This window comes from Notolabrus celidotus, chromosome 14, assembly GCF_009762535.1.
Source record: "Notolabrus celidotus isolate fNotCel1 chromosome 14, fNotCel1.pri, whole genome shotgun sequence".
NCBI classification, from domain to species: domain Eukaryota; kingdom Metazoa; phylum Chordata; class Actinopteri; order Labriformes; family Labridae; genus Notolabrus; species Notolabrus celidotus.
In genome coordinates this window covers 28,360,275-28,380,503 of record NC_048285.1, presented here as the reverse complement: position 1 = coordinate 28,380,503, position 20,229 = coordinate 28,360,275, and the positions used below count along the sequence as shown (strand labels likewise).

General features: G+C 41.6%; 1 protein-coding gene across 3 annotated transcripts in view; it reads right to left on the bottom strand.

Moving 5' to 3' along the window:
- The window catches only part of gab2 (GRB2-associated binding protein 2), a 37,888-nt gene extending 18,032 nt beyond the window's left edge, over positions 1-19,856 (bottom strand). Inside the window, exons 1-2 of one of the 3 annotated variants that reach the window (XM_034701628.1) lie at positions 19,408-19,856; positions 5,025-5,325 (exon numbers count right to left, since the gene is read on the bottom strand). In XM_034701628.1, coding sequence (XP_034557519.1) covers positions 5,025-5,325; positions 19,408-19,479 — 373 coding nt within the window. In that variant the 5' untranslated portion in view covers positions 19,480-19,856. Of the gene's footprint in view, positions 1-5,024; positions 5,326-5,482; positions 5,551-19,407 lie in introns of those variants that run through there. The other 2 variants (XM_034701627.1, XM_034701630.1) reach the window with 2 other exon arrangements.
- Between the last annotated feature and the right edge of the window lie 373 nt (positions 19,857-20,229).

Here is a 20,229-nt window from a genome sequence, read left to right as displayed (position 1 = left end):
TGGTTCGAATCCCCAGCCGGGCAGGTGCCTTCTGTGTGGAGTTTGCATGTTCTCCCCGTGCATGCGTGCGTTCTCTCCGGGTTCTCCGGCTTCCTCCCACAATCCAAAAACATGCTCAGGTTGATTGATCACTCTAAATTGCCCGTAGGTGTGAGTGTGTGTGTGAATGGTTGTCTGTCTCTCTGTGTTAGCCCTGTGATAGGTTGGCGACCTGTCCAGGGTGTACCCTGCCTTCCGCCCGAAGCCAGCTGGGATAGGCTCCAGCTCCCCGTGACCCCCAACGGGATAAGCGGTCAAGATAATGGATGGATGGAATGCACTAAGTACTGATGTAAATGGTTAGAAAGAGAATTAATAATGAGATTTTAAAATGTTTACTGGGATTTTTTGAGGTTCTGACAGTTTTGAATCTTTTTTTTTTTATTATTATTACACAAAAGTATAATACAGCAACACAACTCTGACTGGACAAGGTCTAACACACACTGACACACAAACTAAAAGAGAAAAACAAACAAATATACAAACAAATAAACATGTGATAACCTACAACAGGACAAGACTTGGGAGCAAGGGGTGGAGCATAGATATTGTTCAGTGTACAGATAAAGAGATAGAAAATTGAGGGAAAAAGAAAAAAAAATTTATACATTCATGTTCATTCAAAAATTGTTGGGGTTTAAAATTCAAGTATCAATAGGAGTCTATCAGTACTGGACTGTATTCATGTGGATTGACAACTTAAATCTTTAGAATAGCCATCAAGGCCTTTTATCTATCACTGATATAATAAAATTCAAAGAGCCTCTGTGGCTCCTGCCTGGATCTACAAGTGCTGATGCTGCTCCATAGATATCAGTTCCCACTTTTGAAAACGAGTGAATTATCCTCATTGAACTATGATCTGTGAGAATTAAAGAACACCAATGCACTAAATATTGATTTAAATGGTTAGTAATGGAGTTAATAATGAGATTTAAAAAGGTTTACTGGGATTTTTTGGGGTTCTGACACTTTGGAATCATTAGATATGCCCTGGGTCAAGTTGACCCTAGAACATTATTGCTGTCACTAAGAAACAAACATAACAGGAGGGTTAAGTTTTTATTTCCTCAGCCTCACACTAACAACAACCTTACAGCACACAAGCAGGAAGCAGGCAGGAGTTATTCCAAGGAAAGGAGGGATGGATCTACAGTACATAAACTACCTATTCAAAGGAAGAGATAGTGATATCCTTGTGTTTGTCTGTGTAAGATAGTAACAGAGTGTTGAAACTTAAATGGACACCAAGAAGAACAAACACAATCCGTTGATGTGTCAAGTATTTCCATATTGGGTCAAATCTGATTGGTCTAAATCCCAGAACAACACTCTTTAGGAAGTTTAGCTCATAATTTAGCACAAAGAGACTAAGGAGGTGTTTGTCTTTTTTTTAAAGTAAACTTTTCATGCTTGTCAAGAAAATAAAAACACTTTACAGAAGTGTGAGTTTAGATTTCTAATACTCATCAAAATCAGTTGAGGTTTCTATGAAAACTCAAACCCTCTGGCACATCTAATGTTGACCATCAAGATTGTGCTTGGAAGGAACTGTTTGTGATTTTTCAGAGAATACACTAGCCTACAGAGGGGTGCTAAGAAACTCTGATTATAAATTGCCATTAAAAATAGAGTATGGAAAATGCATTATGAAGAATACAGAAAGCAGTCAGTTTCTAATGAGGATTCTCAGAATCAGGAACTAAACATTTCAGGGAAAACAGAGTTACAAGACCAAAAAAAGCCTGATGTGATGTTTACACTACAAGGCCTGCAATCACTAATGCAGCTGTCATGACATAAACCCTCTCACTCCCCTCTCCCATTTTCCCAGCCACACCCCGCTGGCTGCTGTTGATACAGTATGAGTTTCATAACAAGGCCTTTCTCATTACAGCTCTAAGACCAGGAGGATCCCCTCATGATGTAAGCATTATTACACTGTCCACAGCTGTTTTTGATTCCACACCTGGACATATTGCATGTTTCAGATGATCAACCATGTGCACAAAGATTAACGTCCAACAGCTGCCAGATGGCGGGACAACAACAGCATGAGAGCAATCTGGAAGAGGAGCATTAAGAAAACAAGGAGGGGAGGATGCATCACAAACTCTCCTGAAATATAAAACACTGAAGTAAGATTTTGGTCAGTGTTTTGTGGAGGTAAGAGAGATGCAGTGATGCTACAATCACTTAAACTTTAGATATAGTGAGCAAAACTAACAGCATCTGCAACCACGGTCACACTTACTACCAAAGAGGGTCTATCATCACATACTGTTAATATCTCTAACAACAGTTGGTCCAACACAGGATGCAAATCTCACTCCCTTCTAGTTAGAAGAAAGGTTAAGGGGTGTTTATATGACAATCTGCAACCTTTGGTCAACTTTTCATTTAGCCATTTTAGCGTTGCTCATAGCAGAGTGTGACTTCATTAATCGAGGACAATGTAAGGCTTGAAGGAGACTACACTAAAGAACTTTTCCCTGAAAACACTGCTGCATAAAAAAAGATATCATCATAGAAAACTGTCAAGAGACATAAAAGTAAGACTCATTCATTTTAAAATATTGAATCGCTTTTATTGGACACCCTCGAGGTTACGTCACCTCGGTCTCAGCATACAGCCGATTGCTGGAAATGTCAGGATTCTGAAGGGGACACTACTGCATGCTCTCTGGCAATGCCCAAAGATTAAAAACTTCTGGGAACAAATTCACAACTGCTTAGAAGAGTTTACAAGAGACAGTTTTGAATTCTGTCCTAGGCTGTATGTATTGGGTGAACCATCTATAGTGAGAGGCTGCAGAAATGCAGAATTGATTCAAACAGCCATAATGGTGGGCAGACAGACTATTATTAAGAGGATGGAGAAAAACAGAATCCCCCTTATATGGAGAGTGGTTCCTTGAAGTAGGCATGGTGGGCTCATATGAACAACTTTTCTTTAGACAGACTAACAGGTGGAACAATTATCTTTTAAAGTGGAAGAGTTACCAGATCTTCATTATTAACTAACAAGGACTAGGTATAAATTTTATTATCATGGTTTTTTGTTTTTTTTGTATCTATTTTATTTTTTTAATATATTTGTGCTTTTGTTTATTTTCATTATCACTATTTTGTTTCAATTTTATTTGTTTATTATTATTATTATTATTATTATTATTATTATTATTGTTATTATTATTATTATATTTTTTTCTGTTTTTTTCTGTTTGCAGATCATTTGTAAATCATAAAAACTAAATTAAATGAATTAAAAAAAAAGATATCATCCACATGTCTCAGTGCCTTAAGGCTGATTTATACTTCTGCGTCTCCCCTACGCAGCAGGGGCTGACGTGGACATGAGCCCCACATACTTGTGCGTCGGTGTGTCTGTGTCATGCAGCAATTCTCCGCCGAAACGCCTGAGGGCAGTGCGGTCTCTCTGATAGCCGGCCGCCTGCTTCCGGTCCCGCTACGATCTCTGTTTACTTTTCCACAGAGTTTCAGAGCATGTTATGTTAATCTACAGCTGATACATGTTGCTGTTTATCATCAAGCGGCAACCTCCGGTCTAAAAATATGAGTCAATGCGGAAGTGTTAAAAGCTGCAGTTCATCGAGGATCCGCTTGAGGCTGGCTCCGGAAGTACCGGAAGTCACATACACATGAATGGGAAAAAGACGATCTTTGCAGCATTAATAAACATGTTTACAGCCTGGTACAAAAGACGAGTGTAGTCTGAATAGCTAATTTCTCGATGTCCTCTCACTGTGAGGGGGGTGAATTTTTTTCTAATTCAGCAATTTGGAAGATATTGAGATTACTAGTCTTCCAATGAGAGGCACAGCTGCCTGTGGGAACACTGCAGCTGTTGGCTAGGAGGCTCAAAGCCCGCCTCTTTACGTCACACTGGCTCGACAGAAGCAATATGGCTGCCGCTGCCGATTGGTCTCAAAACAGCGTTCAGAAACAGATGGGTGACGTCACGGATACTACGTCCATATTTTTTACAGTCTATGTTTATCATACAGACATGATTACATGAAGAATAGAGAGGGGGAGATGAAATACACGGCCGATGTGCGGCCGATGTCCGGGATCCCGGAAGTGTTGTAAATGCGGGAAAGACAAAGCCGTCGAGCGGACCAATCACAGGGCTTGCGGTCCGCGTCGGCTCTACGGGGAGTTACATTTTGGAGGAGGTGCACGTCAGCTACGTGCGTAGGCCTCGGCGTAGGTACGGGAGCTATGCGGACCCCCGGCGTAGGGTACGCCGTTGATTCAACGCAGAAGTATAAATCAGCCTTAAGTGTAGTGGTGTTTTTATACAACATGCTTCATAGTCCCAGCAGTGGATTCACTTTTGTATTACTTGTATCCCCAGCATGGATTCTGTAACTCCTTTAAAGTGGCAGATATCCAAAAATAAGTATTTCCATTATTCTAGATACATGAGGCGGACATCAGGCCCTTTCTTTAACAAATTAAATCGCACCGAAAAATCCATAACACTCTCCGACAGTGTGTCCATTTATTTGGCAAGAATGTTCCTAAACCACTCTCGCAAATAAAAAATAAAAAGACGCAGAAAATACAATTGCTAATTATATTGTGTGGCGGGAGCCATGCTGCTGGATTTGTGTAAAAACTTAGATGCAAGCTGTTCCGAATAACACCAGAAAGCACAGTGGGAGACAAATAAAGGGGAGGTGTTATTGTATTTTGTTTTGTACTGCTTATATCAGCAGCTTGTTTTAAAATGCCAAGCGTCACAGCAAATACCAACTACTACTCATATTTGAGAAGTAAAGCTTCAGTAACTAATCCATTATCAAATTTGTTCATTTGTTTTGATGTGTAAATGAGTGTCCTCAGTATGCATCATTCTTGTTTGAAAATGTATGTTACAAGAGTCACAAAGCAGACATCTGAGAGATTATAGAGAGGGAAGGACAGAGCAGCGAGTAGAGTTCAGGGTTGCCTACCATGGTTATCGTCTGACTGGTTGAACCCACACAGCTGGCAGATGGAGCGGACCCACTTGTTCATCTCCTCTTCAGTCTCAGCTACAAGATAAAAAGTGCGGTCTGAGGTCTTGATGTCAAAAACAAAACTGTCCTGGAACTCCTTCCTCTTAAAGGTCAGGCCGGCATCCACCTGCTCACAGCAGTGCAGGTCGATGACCCGGATGGGTTTCTTGGAGTGGTCGTTCTTGTAGTACTCAAGAACATCGGGGTCACCACTCATGCGGCCGCTGCGAAGTATGAACCAACGCTTCTTCCATGCCTGGAAAGAAGAGAAGATGACACCAGTTAGCTAAAAAAAAAAGTATATAATCATATGAGTGCATATAGATACAAAATGTGCTTTTCATTTATGTTAAGGTAAAAGATGAATTTTAAGAAAACTACATTTTTTTTACAGGTTCAAAGTGATTTCTTACAACACGCCATGCAGACTGTGTCCATGGAAACAAAATCTTGATGTTAACCGTTGATGAAACAGATCCCACACAAACTAAAGTCTGTGTACTGAAGCAGGTTACTGTGCCTCAGCCCACATGTGGTTGTGTGTGGTTTGCATGAGCAGTGGAAGGGAGGCAGCAGGTGTTTACTCCCTCCTAACGTATTTCCTGTGCTGATATTCCTCTCTGAACCGAGACACAAGCACAACTTCTTCACAACAGGTCTGCGGCAGGTTCCTCCTTCTTAAACAACTGGAGAGTAGCACTGCTTTCATCCAATCACAATACAGCAAGGTCACTGGGCGCTGGAGTTTCCCCGGAAACTTTGATTTAACATTTCTTGTCATAACAACATGAAAAGGAGCAGAAGTACACGCTCCAGAAAGGCAAGCAGCATGATGCAAGAGCCAGAAACCTACAATACAATGTGTTGATTTCACACCAATGACACTATTGTTGTATTTGTCAGCTGGAAAAGCATGAAGGAAGAACAGTGGCCTTGGTTCCAACAGCCCCATATGTTTTTTTTCCAGTGGCAGTCTTAAAGGGCCTCTGTGTTCTCTGTGCTCAGAGACAAAAGAGGAAGATAGACCAGGAAGGGAAAGGGGCAGCAAAGGGGGGGTTGAGGGGGGGGCTTTTGGACATCTGCCAGTGATGCACTTCCGCTAGGCAATGTCTCTTACACACAGGCTGCTGACACACAGGATCCTGCAGGCCCCCTCTCTCTCCATCAACACAGACACTGCCGCAAGGCTAACTGCCCCCCACACACACACACCCCTCTCCAACCAGAATGACACCATACAGACACACAAACACACACACACAGGGAGGAATATTTTTCATTGCACCTCTCATGTGCTTTTCAGAGGTATTATAAATCTTAGCTGGGTAGATGAATGAATTTTCTGATAGGGCTTTAACCTCTGAGATGCATCTTTAATAATAATGGCTGAATAAGCCACTCTGGGTTTTATGTCCTGGTGCTTCTGGTCCAATGTGTCCCTGAGAGTCGCCACAGAGCCATCGTTAGCCCTGTGCGTTTCCTTTCTACCAGTCAAAATGTCCTCTGTATAAAAGTCCTGTTCTGACTTTACATAAATCTGTAATCTGCAGTCTTCTCAGGTGTCCTCCTGTCAGATTCTGCATCTTTAAAACCAAACCAGTAAGCCTGTAGGGTCGATAAGGTCTGTGAAAGGTCAAAGAGATTTACTGTCATTTAAGTCAGACTTGTTGTCACTGCTAATTCTAACCGTAGTAAACCTTATTCAGAAGCTACATCTATTTACATTTGGCTGAGACTTGGGAATAAATGATGAAATGTGTAACATTCATGTCAGTATGTTAGCTTTAATACAGATTGTTAAAGACCTGTTCTGTTTTCTGACTTTTTAACAGTTCTGTTTATGTTTCCTCTGGGAAGTCAAGACAAGCAGCAAAGAGTCAGCAACACATAATTTTTCTCATATTTCTAAGAAAGTGCAGATTGCGATCTTATCTTTGTTGTGTAGCTGAAATACCCCTGAGGTACACTGAAGAATAACACTATTTTCATTTTATTTTCAGTACGACTGATACCCTGATAAGAGCTGGAGGCAGTACGACCTTAGAGGTGCTGATAGTCGAGCCGCTCTGCTTCATGCATCATACCAATATCCCTTGTCTCAGGAAGCAGCACAAAAAAGTGTGAATATAATATTAGATTTTATCACTTCGATGTCAAGAAAGGAAGTTATTAGAATGCAAGGTGTTGGGTCACTTCTCACTACTAGAGCTTGCTTTAAATTTTCTCTTAAGTCAGCATACTGGTAAAGGATGTGGGAGAACAGATTCAAGAGAAGTCAAAAGTGTTACTCCTTAAGTTTCTTTCTGAAGTCTTACACTGAGGTGTGAACTTCCTTTTTTCGTAAATACACAGTACAGTCATCGCACTCCTCCAGAGGAACAAACCAAAGTGTGTACATTTGTTCCTCTCTCCAGATCCACACCGCTCTTTGGTTCAGTGCCATTACACCATCAGAGAGAAATCGCTATAACTCTTGCAAGCCCCATTTAAATATTATTGCCTTTTCTGGAAGGAGAGAGCATCACTTAATTGAGACCTGGAGCTCTGCCCAGTTTGAAGAGGTCAGTGCGACCCAGCTGGGTTATTCCTGGCATCCTTCAGCTGTGGACAGCGTATTAACCCAGGACAGCAACAGCTCTCAACCATGGAGGAAATACAACTCATTTAGGAGGCCTTATCAGACTAAAAATAGACTGATTATTTTCCACAGGAAAAGCAGTTGCTTTCTAATGCAGAAGAAAATGATGCTCATGAGGGGGCTGAGTGATGTTTTTTCCTCTGTTACACTTAGAGCTAAGCAACTCAGATATACTGCATGGAGTATAAATGAAAACATCTGAAGTGCATTCAGTTTTGAATCGGCTTTTTGAACAGCACTCTGGTGATGTGGCTTACTTCTCGCTCTCATGCACTTTCTTAAATTTGAGTTAACATCCCGTGTGAAGTAAATCATTGGGGAGGAGGAAACAACAAAATGGACTAACCCACCCACCGCCTGTCCTACAGAGCATGTCTAAGCCCATCGATCACTGTCCGAGCGCTGGGAAGAGGGCTGAAGCTGTAAAACTAGGCTGAACTCTCCCAGCTCTCCAACTTTCCCCTCCCCCTCATCACTTTGCTTTAAACTACATCACTGTTCAGAAACAACAGGGCTTAGCCGAGATCCACTGCCCTTGTTAACAACTGGACTGGACAGTGCGCTCGACCACCGAGAGAGCTGAGAGCCGGGCCACTAATCACACCCTAAACTTACACTATATCAAAGAATGAGCTTTATACACTGACACCAAGACGGGACATGTTGTACCCCCCAACTGCTCTTTTAACTGAAGACATTGAAGGCAAGAAAAAGTTAAATCTGAGAATAAAAGCCCAATTGATTCAGCACAACATGTCCTACTAAACATGTAAGACTGAAGTGTCATAACTTAAAGTTTACACCCTGCTTTCTGGATTTCAAGGGTCACAACTCCAGGCCTTAAAAAGAGACAGAATGGCCTGCCAGTGCTCGAAAGCTCTCCAAGAAGAAGGGCAGCCATCCGTATGTATGAATGCAGCGTGTTTGGTCCTTTCAGTCTTATTCAATCATCCCATTTAAGTTTGATCCTAGCTTGTTCCAACATCTCATTTGTCCTGCACTGGTGGCAGCCAGACACAGATAGAGACAAAGAGAGAGACTACAGTGGAGTACAAAGGCTAACCTGTTTGCGTCTATTTTTGATGACTGGGAAGGAAAACATCTAATAACAAAAACCACACAAAACAATCTTTTGAGTGACTTTACATCTAAAAATAGGATCAAAACATTTTTTTTTTTCTCTGCCAATTCCTTTTGTTTCTTTGTATGTTGATAAGTATCCTTGTTGCGCTCTATTTCTGGCTGACTGCAAAACAAGGATACTGTGGGAAAACAAACAGAAGTTCCCAGCTACCAGATATAAAAGAGAAACCATTGTCTGGGATGTGTTGATAGTTCTCCAACACTTCATAGCAGAGTTTAGAGCAAGATACAGTAAGTTACAGCAACCACTGTAAATACAAACCCACCTGTGCTGGAGCCAAACTCATCACTCTGCTGTCCTGGTAACACACACAAATTAACTCATATGGTTGTGACGTAAAACAATTATCCAAGGTGTGCCTATTACAGCAATAGAGCAATGGATAGTGTGTGTAGTAGTAGGCTGTGTCAACACACGGACTGATAAGCATCAGTCCGCATGTTTTTAAATGTGTGTGAGCAAACACCCAAACTAAACATGTGTTATCCAAGTTAAAGGTTAGAATGGTCTTTGTTTACCTCTCCTCCTATTAGAGAAAGAGAGGAGGAGACAGCAGGTTGTTGTCACAGACTCTGCCTCCTCTGCTTTACCTGCTGCTGCAGTACACACACTGTACAGCTGCACAAACACCAGCACAGTGGAGCTGCAGCGCAGTATACACCTTCGCTTTGTGTACATTTTCTCATCTACACCAGCGTTTGTAAAGGTTATGTATGTGCTGTGGTGGGGTGATTTACCTCTTTTGACTCTGAACACTCGGCTGGTGGTGTAGTGTCAGACTGGAGGCCTCAGGTAACATGTCTGTTGTTTGATCTGAGCTGCAAGCGCTCACACACACACACAAATGAACACAGGGATGAAGCTGCATGTAAAAACAGTGGCACTACCGCATTACTGCTCGTAAAAGGTGAGTTGAGAGGGATCCCTGTAGTGTTCTCTGTGGTCCCACTGGTGGGCTTATAAGGAATGGTTCAGAGAACAGAGAGAATTAAGGGGGAGAAATAGTGATCGCTGGGGTCTTTAGTATCCTCTTTCAGCCAATAGAAGAAGAGTTCAGTGTGAGGTTTCACCAATCTAAAAGCTTTATGCAAAATGGAAATAAAAACATGCAATCTTCATTTTCGATGGCAGTTTTTGTAATGATTTCATATAGCTATTTGGTTGTTGAATTATATCTTTTTATATTGGAAGTCTTCCTGAAAGACTCAGATAAGGTTCTGAAAACAAAGGGATGTTGTTTTCTATCTGAACCATGAATCAGGGGTCATGTTTTGTACGTTTTAAAACAGCATCCCAGCTTCACTTGGCTTACTTTTATCTTCAAGCACAATCTAAATTTGATTCCACATGTTATAAGCTAAACTTCATGCTGAATAATTCCAGACTTCTGCTCCTCATATCTCAGCTTGAAGCAGTTTTTAATTGCAGTTGCCCTGGATTGTAAATGTTTGTAAAGAAAGAGAAAAGACATAGTAGTCCTCCCACATAAATATCCTGTAATGCACTCTTTCCACATCCATTCTGTGTGGGTGTTGTTTTTTTACTCAAAGTTAGAGAGGAACAAAAAAATGAATATTTAGCACATTAGAGATTTCACTTCTTGTCCCTTCTGGTGCCCAAATAAAGCTAGGAAACCAATCTAGAAAACACCTCTGAACAAAAGAGCAGCAGTCAGGGCCATTCTGAACGCTCGAAATCAAAAGGTGGGACCAACATAATGGCAACGATTGTATGAGTGAATGCCTAAACACTTGTGATTCTGGTTAATGTGGGCAGAAGGGGGGGGAAGCCTGGACTGGCTGTAGCAAACAATGACGACAGAGTACTGATTATGTGGTCCTAATCAATAGCGGGTCACACGTCACATTCCAGGAACACATGGGACTATAAGCAAGTGAGGGAATGCAATCCAATTACATTTAGAGTATATATCGCCTGCTATTCACAGCATATAAATAGCTTAATGTTGTGATGCTTTCAATGATCTTCCTGAAAATCATGCATCCTGACTCATCCTTCCTGAAATGCACTGTTTTTAATTCCAAGAGTGCGCTGCAAGAAATATGTTTTATAGTCTCCTTTTTGCTTGGCAGGTGTCATGTTTATGTATTTACCATAGACCGGTATGGTACAAACTGATTCTAGCTTGCTTTTTTCCATTCTTCTGTATTATGATACTCATCTTTTGTTTTGCAGTCCCTTGTATTTTAAGTCTCTGGTAATGTTGAGTTTTTTTAATGCTAATGCCCCATCAAAGTAAAAGAAACTGATCACATTTTAAATGGTGTCCAAACACTAAAGTTAATTAATTAATGAAGTTGAAATGTATTCTGATGATTAAGTGTAACATTGTGTAGCTTTTGTATAAAAACATGAATTGGAAATCATGGTTCAAATATCAAGCTAATGTAGGATCCGTGACGTCACCCGTCTGTTTCTGAAGCGCTGTTTTGAAGCCAATCGGCGGCGGCAGCCATATTGCTTCTGTCAAGCGATAGTGACGTAAAGAGGCGGGCTTTGAGCCTCCTTGCCAACAGCTACAGTGTTCCCACAGGCAGCTGTGTCTCTCATTGGAGGACTCATAATCTCAATATCTTCAAAATTGCTGTGTTAAAAATGTCACCCCCCTCACAGTGTGTGCCGATTGAGAAATGAGCTATCCAGACTACACTCGTGTTTTGTACCAGGCTGTAAACATGTTTATTTCTGCTGTAAAGATCGTCTTTTTCCCATTCATGTGTATGTGACTTCCAGTACTTCCGTAGCCAGTCTCAAGCGGATCCTTGATGAACTGCAGTTTTTTGCACTTCCACATTGCCGCTTGGTATTTACCTGGGTGCAAGAGTTTATGCAACACTGAACTTAAACCATAAATTGGATAAAAGAGAGCACAGGGAAGCTCCTTAGACATCCTACAGTTTACACAGGGCTCATAGTCTCATCTCTGAGCGAGAAGTTAAGCAGACAGCCTACCCTGACAAAGTTTATAATACACATTTCTGCAGCATTTCACATAAATTCAGCTCACAAACAAAACAGGAGTCCAACCGTGTGCCAACAATGAGAGGCCAGTTTTGCATTTTCAGCAGCTAGAGCCAACTATCTGTCTGGAGTGTTGAAGATTTCCAGATGCTCAAGATTTGGACACGACTCTGTCCCATCCGTGTACCCGGACAAGTAAACGTTAAAAAGACGTTAAGCAGAAATACTGACTTGTATAAAACCACAGGCATAGAGGTCTAAAGGATGCACTAGACTAATGCACCGCCGCTGCAATTTAAATCAAACTACTCAGGTTTCCCAATAGTCAAAACACTGACCTTGGAAGGCCGGCAGCTGCAAGACTTAACGCATGCCGATAAGACCCAAACAGGCCCATAAATTCCTGAGTGTTAATAAAGAGGGTGGGAGGTTAGCCACGGTGCGCCAAGACAGACAGGGTTACGCGAGGGAAGGAACACTTCCCTCATTTGTAGAATTGCCAAGTTCAAATTCTTTTAAGAAAGGCATTTACCCTGAACTCCATTTGGTGCATGTAAAGCAGAGCTGGGTTCAATTCATCTTTCCTGACATGATAGGATATGTAATTCCACATACAATGTCATCATGCGACTGTGATGGAAGGCTCCATCCTACAGGTGTGGTGATGATGAAGAGGGATGCTGCATTTGGTACCTGCAGTCCTCATTCACTCGCGTCACAGGAGCAATGATCTGTGAAATCTGAATGAAAAACAACCTCTCAAAAGCTCGCAGTAGGTGTAATCAGCCTCAATTTACAGCTGAACACTTCCATCATTAGCAAAATGAGTAATCTCACATCATGTCTCCATATCAGCAAAAAGGCTGGGTTTATTTAGCATGAGCCCGCCCCAACAGTTTGACTAGCGGGGAACATTATCTGTAATCAGAACTCTTTGTGTCACTTCCCCCTGCCTCTGCCATCTGCAGCAGCTCATACATGTCTGCATATGGGAGGGTGTGCTGTGTGCTTCTGCTCTCTCTCTCTCTCTCTCTCTCTCTCTCTCTCTCTCTCATCTCTCTCTCTCTCTCTCGTCTCTCTCTCTCTCCTCTCTCTCTCTCTCCTCTCTCTCTCTCTCTCTCTCTCTCTCTCTCTCTCTCTCTCTCTCTCTCTCTCTCTCTCTCTCTCTCTCTCTCTCTCTCTCTCTCTCTCTCTCTGACTCCTTCCAAAGCAGTTTTACATGCACAGCAATGGATAAAACACTTCATGTAAATGAGGAGGGATCTCTCTCTGAAATGGTCTCAGAGTAGAAACATAAAGGGAAAGTCTGACCACTTAACCGTCCCATGAAGCTCAAACATCATCATGCCTGTGAGGTTACCTCACTCCCATGAGTGCATCATCACTGCCAGTCACTGATGCTGCATTCAGGACCTTGAGTTGATAGCATCTGTTAATGCACTGTAAAATATATCATGTAGCTGAAGCACACAAGGATAAGCTCACACGTCATCGTATCTACACATTCTCACAATGCTAATACATTCCCAGGTGTAGAAGCTGCATTTGCCACCTGAATAATTCCACTACATAAATAAATACACTTTAAAGCTAGTGTTGGTAGTCACAGAAAACTAGCATGAATTTGAATGTAGCATTTCCTCAGGATTCCGTCTAACCCCTCGGGGCTCCTCCAAAACAACGCCCCCGCTCACATGCACGAGTGCCGCTGATTCGGGACCATATGATTGTGACTGATTCAAAACCAGTCCTCAGCACATGGTTTGTATTTTGCACTACATCTCACTCAGCGGGAAGAAAACACCAACACATTATCATAGTGAAAGTTAAAAACACAAACAAACATGAAGTGTACGCGCAGGAGGCGGGCAGAACGGCAGGACGGGATTTGATTGGTTCCATAATTTGGCTCCTGATGGCAGGGATTGGTTGGTGTTGTCCCAGGTTTATTACAGCTTTTTTTTAGGACACATTATGCATTGATTGCCATCGGGACATAAAGATCATTTCAACCAGTATAACAAAAAGTGTATCTAAATCTAACTACCAACCCCAGCTTTAAGGCACTTTTCATGGCAACTTTAAAACATTAACAATAATCATGAGTCATGAATAGTCGTATCCCTTAATGGTCAATGACCAAACACTGCTGTAAAACAGTTGAAAAGGTGTCCTTGACTATTCCGGCTCTGTAATAATAGACTTCCTAAATGTGTGTCCTACCCTTGGTAAAAGTCTCTGCTCCTCCCTTAATTCCTTGGTGTCACACACTGGTTTTAAATTCTGAAGTGCAGGGAATTATCCATACACTCAAAACAGGACAAAGTCAGACCTCCAAACTGTTAAGTCACCATAAAACTACTGTCTTTTTCTAAAGAGCTGACTACTTTGAGTATTCTGCATTATAATCTCATAAGTGCAATGCCTCCTTGTCTATGTTTTGGGCTTACAAACTAACTGTAACCTCACCTGAAAACATTAAAATGACAGAAAATATATCAAAGTTTCCAGTTTCCTCAAGTCATCAGTAATTAGTCATCACTGTTCACCATCTTCAAAGATAGTTTAGGTTTTAGTACCCAGAATTTAGAGCTGTATCAGTCTCTAGATCCACTCATTTTTTGAGGTTACTTTCATTCTGACTAATGTACCAGCCTGTGCCACATCCTCAAGGCAAAAATGTTTACAAGCTTTGGTATCGTTTGATTGCAGCATAGTTTGGCATTTCAAATGAAACAGAAACACAACAAGTCACTCTCAATTGATCATATTCACTGTTGATGGTTAAAATATGAAATGCAACTGGCTTCACATGTCAAACATAATATAATTTATATCATTTGTATATGATTGAATTAACTTCAAAAAGCTACAAATTGACCTCTTCTGTTAGAATCTAATATTTTTATTGCATTACATCATGCTGATGTTCAAAGGCAGAAATAGTGAACCTTGTGAGTGACACCTTTGAGAGCTCATTACTATGAGATGTGTTATTGACTTTGAAAACAGCACAAACTCTAACACACAATAATTTCCATTTAATCAAATTTAAAATGTAGTCTAAGTAAGAGTTTCCCATCTGTCTCAATCTACTCTGAGCATGCTCAAACAGCGCTGCCAAGCTTAACTGAGCATCTCCTCGGAGTCAAAACAAAGCCGCTGCACAGAAAACAGTGCGTCTGCCACCTACTTATGTATCTCTCACTGAAACCACAGATGTCATTACTGGTCAGTTTAAATTTATAACAATTAAAAACATGATTTTCAAACTATTATATCATCTCAGTTTTAAGTCTTTGCATGCGACTGAGTGAGGGCCAAAAGGCATTTCCACTGACTCGCGTCATATCTGGAAAGCCCATTTGCCTCAGAAGGCCAATCTAATCTAATGACAGTCATATGACATGTCATCTACCAGCCCATGTAAGACCTACTGGCATAAATCCTGTATATGACTGTGCTCAGATCTAGTCACTGTCTTCTTTTTTTAACTCTCTCTTTCAATATTTTCATTTTGTACAATACCCGTCTTAACTGTGATCATTTATGATCTCTGGATCTTTAAAGGGGTCTACAATAAAAATGGATTCATCCAGAAATTCTTTATAATCCCTGGTGCTGTGGTAGCATTTGTTTATTTTTATTCTCAGCGCCATTTAATGAAACCATCAGTCCTGCTAAAGTGTACTTTCTGAGAGTTCAGGAAAGAAGTAAAAGATTATAACTTCTGGCCCAAACTAAAGGGAAAAATCAATGGGATCTAATCCCCTTCAGAGCAGCAGAATTGTAAGCTCAGCTGATAGAGTCTTGATAGATTTAAATAGCTTTATATACCCTGAGACCAATTTAATTTCTTTCCATGTCATGGGACCTCTGTCACAACACTTCCTGTAGGTATGATCCAAAGGAAGTCCAGCATCTGCTATTGGTGCAATAATTAGGTTTTGGACAGAAAACAATCTGGATTAACTGGAGTTCATGGCAAAGGACAGGATATTATGATGGGAGTTCAAACAAGGCCAGCATGAGATTTCCACAATGAATATGAAAAATTAATGCTGCACTAGTCAGGGGAGAAAGAAGTACACGTTTATGGCGGACAACTGAATACTTTGCGTATGAATTCCTTGCAAATCTTATGTATGACGGTTAATGTGAAGCTGCACAATACTAAGATGATTCATAGGACATTCATCAGCAATCATTTTGATAAGAGATTCATATTTTAAATCAAGAAGAACCACCCATGTTCCCTGTTATATGCTTTTTTTTAACATGACAGTATGAGCTCTAGGATATTGAAAACATTTTTCATTCCATTCTGATATATCAAGCACCAAAAAACAATCAAATAATAGGTTTACTTTCAGATACTTCCAGATACAGGGATCCTTTCAGAGAACATATCTTAAAATGATTAAGTAAGCTATCTGGAGTACTGTATTCATATAAAGCCAACCCAGTTTTGTAGCTTCTGGGGAGAGGCTTGTTTGAGGGCCCTCAGATAAAGTGGAACAAGGAAAATGTCTGTGTGAGCGCTGGGTGTCTGTCAAAGCAGGAACTGGGAGGCGTTCTCTGTTGACCTCTGAGGGCAAGGACTTCCCAAAGCCCCTCTGCAAAACAACAGCAGACCCTGCAGCTGACAGTGGGACACAAGCGGCTTCTGCTCTGCTGTGCCTGCCTTTGGAAGCTCACTAACTTCCCCTCCCCGACCTCTCTTCCTTTTTGTGTACCATCCACAGGGCGACACGAAAAAAAAGCTCCCAGACGCTGGCAGTGGGAGACGGCAGAAGCAGCAAGCTATCACCTTGCCGATATGATCTGTCTGGAATGTGGCAATGCTTTACTGTATGTGAACAGACACGTTTGTGATGTCAGGTACAACAACTGGGTAGATGGGAGGGTTTAGCCAACAGGAGCTTGATCTCAACCCGAGACCAGGGATTAAATAGTTAATGATACAGCACGTCAGAGGTCTGATTTATTCTGTGCATGCAAAGTAGCATTCATACGAGTAGATGACGTAGTTGTATGCATATGTCAACATTGGAATAACTGGCTTGGAAAAACTTTACAAGGTAAATATCAGAGGACAGATGAGGGATATTCTCTCCTTTGTTTTCTTCAGGTCAAGGTAGAAACTCTACCATCAACAGATGTTTATTAACTGTATACTGATGTAATAAGTGACACGTGGTTGCCTAAGCAGCAGCTACAAATAAAACACTGTTTGCAGCAGATGTATCAGACATGATGAGGCATATTGTCTGACCACTGACTGATGAGTAAAATCACTTACACAGATCTATGCAAGAGGTGCTGGATGAGTGCTGGGTTAGTCAGTTGTTTTCATGTTCCTTTCTGCTTATTCTGGACATCGTTCAACAAAAGCAACCAAGCCACTCCCACATATCCCTTAAACCACTGCCCACCTCTGGAGCCTCGACCGGCCCCTGAGAAGAGATAAAGCCAACCAAGTGAGTCATTTAGAAGCTCTGAGACATGAGAGCGTAGTTGTTTTCCTTGTGGGGATGCAGCATGTGTGAAAAGCGAATACACATGCCTGCAGTGCTGCTGTCACATGTCTGAAGTGGGGGGGGGCGACACACACAAAGTTTATGCTCATCATGTGTTTGGGCAGCAAGAAGCTGAGTGAGCCACAGAGGAGAATTAAAGGCGTTTGTAAACAATTAACAAACATTTGACCAGGACTAGTCGTACTTGTTACTGAGAAGACATGTTGTCTCCTGTTTTTTTACTACCGGCTGAATCCAGGCCGTAACTGCCATGAGTGTTTTGCTCCCTGATTTTGCATAATGATTTGCATGTCAGAGTTGCGGTGGAAGTACCAGTTTTTACTCTGTCCTGAACCTCCCCTTGGATTACACTGCATGAAACATTTGGAGCTGAGAGACAGAAAACATCTGTGAAAACATCTGTGACAAGTCATGGGGCATTTTTTTTTGATACAATGACCAACCATTTCAGCAGAAAAAAAACTACTGATTTACAAACACAGACCTCATCTGGCTCAGGCAGGACATCCAGGTAGAAAGGGTGGAATATTGACAGGGTGTGTTGTTTTAGTGTTGTTAAGGATTAAAACAGAATTTCACTGTTGCAAATCATCACCTCAAGATACCCAGCAGTATGAACTATTGCATCATCATGTAACATGCCAGTTACTGTTTTGAAAAATACATTCCAGTAACACCTCCTCAACTCATTCCAATTCAATGACCGATCAAACTTGCCACCATGTTTGTGACACAACACACCTTGAGGCTGGAATGTTTGAAAGTATGTGAAAGTAGTATCTGAAAATATCCCTCCACATCAGAACGCTGACTGTGTCAGATGACAGCAATACTGAGGAGTAAATGGCCCTGATTGTCCATAGCCTGGCTTTAAGTGGAAGGAATTTCAGATGGTCAGATTATCGCATTAACAAGTCTGCCCGTTCTGGACACTCCATCTCATGACACTGTTTTCTAGCTGAAACTGTGTGCATGTCCTTGTTTACAGGTTATTGCTCCGGGTGAAAAGCAGGGTGAGAATGGCTGAGAGGCTGCTCCCTCTGCTCTGCTGCCTGAGGAAGGCCATTATGTTAGCTCCATTATGTCTCATGAGGTTTTTTGTTTTTTTTTCTTGTTGTTTATACAGTACTGCTATGAACCAAGCTAGTTTTTTCCTCTGTACCACTGCAGCTGCTGTTCCATACTGACCACGGTGGTCTCTGTGTAAACATCAGCAAGCTTTAAGTGGAAGACAATGAGGAAATGACAGGACAAAGGGGGGGTACATTTGAAGACATTCAAGGATGGATTTCCAGATGAAACAGAGGGATGACATCATGGCAAAGTCAGCTAGTAGGAACATGGAGAGGCCTGGTAATGCAACACCATACATAAACAGTGGACAGCTGTATTTATAGGAGATTGTCTCATGGTTCTATCTGCCTCAATAAATCCTATTATCTGATTTACAGCCAGTCCCCTACACAGCACCTAACAAGAGACTAACAGCTTTGGCTTACAAACCCTTATCAAGATTCTGAAATGTTGTGGAGACAACACTTCTGTTGTGACATTAGTTGGCTTGGCCATGATGAGAACTGCTCAAATCAATATCTGATTAGACATTACCTCATCATGATGAGATAAAGCAGGTTGTGTCTGAGTCTGTGAGCTATTTAGTCAAAATTGTAGACAGCTGTTAGGTATTACAAAAGCTTACCTCCATGTTGTCATGGGACCCCATGGTGGTGGCCTGATAACCCCATGTGATATGAAATCTACATTTTCTAGACTGATGGATTGAGACTGTATTTCCATGCGATGCCTCATTATAAGGCTTACAGAGAGAGGAGAGGTCCAGATGGTAGTGGGTGCACCTGCTACATTGGGACTTAAATGAGTTTGACACCATCTATTTGAGAGGCAGATGATCAAAACAAAACGAAACGCATGTACTGGACAGAGAATGGAGTGCGTAATTTCAGGTAGATAACAGTCTAACTCATGAACTCACAGAATAAACTTAGTGAAAACTGAAAAGTGTGATTCACTTACATATCTCCTCAGTTTTTTCTCTGGTGGTGACTTTCTCAGCCAGCCCTGGAAGAGGATCTCTCCGCCGCTCATGCTTGTCACTGTGTGTAGTTTTCTTCTTACTCTACAACTGCCGTCTGTCACTAGAACATGACGGATCCTGAAGGGCTTGCCTGTTTCAAAGAGCTGTCGGCGTTTGGCTCTCACTGGTGCAGTCTGCTCCCCCCATTTGATATATAAAAAAAAAAATCAAAGTAGTGCTGGTCGGAGATGTTGCCAGTAGCTCCTGGTGGCACTGTGCGCAACAGCCAGCGCGCAGTCCTACAGTTGGAGAGAAAAAAGAGGCGCAACTCGATTTCTGAGCAATTACGCACGGCGGAGCTGACAAGGAGCCGCGGGGAAACTCAACTGATGCAGGGTGAGGAAGTACCGGAGGGTGTCTGCAGTTTGTTTTCCCAACTCATACCACGCCCACCGAGCAAAGAGAGGGATGGGCTGAGCTGGGGATGAACAGGATGGGAGAACTGCTGCCGTAAAGTAGTGTCAAGATGCCAAAACGAACAGAAATAATAAAGGAGTTTGTCAATTTGTGGCACTCAGTTGTCTGTGTTTACACAATAAGATGTTTGAGTGATAGTGGGGTTGGTTTTTTTTTACACATGACACACTATTGACTTCTCTTATAGAAATAAAGCAGACTAGTTATACCTCAGAAAATACAGTTAAGTATCCATCAATGGAAATAAAGTACAATATAAAATATGTTCTCTTGTCTGAAATAACAGACAAAACAAATCAAGTAATGTTGTGAAGAAAGTCTTTTCTCTTTCTGGGAAAAAGCAC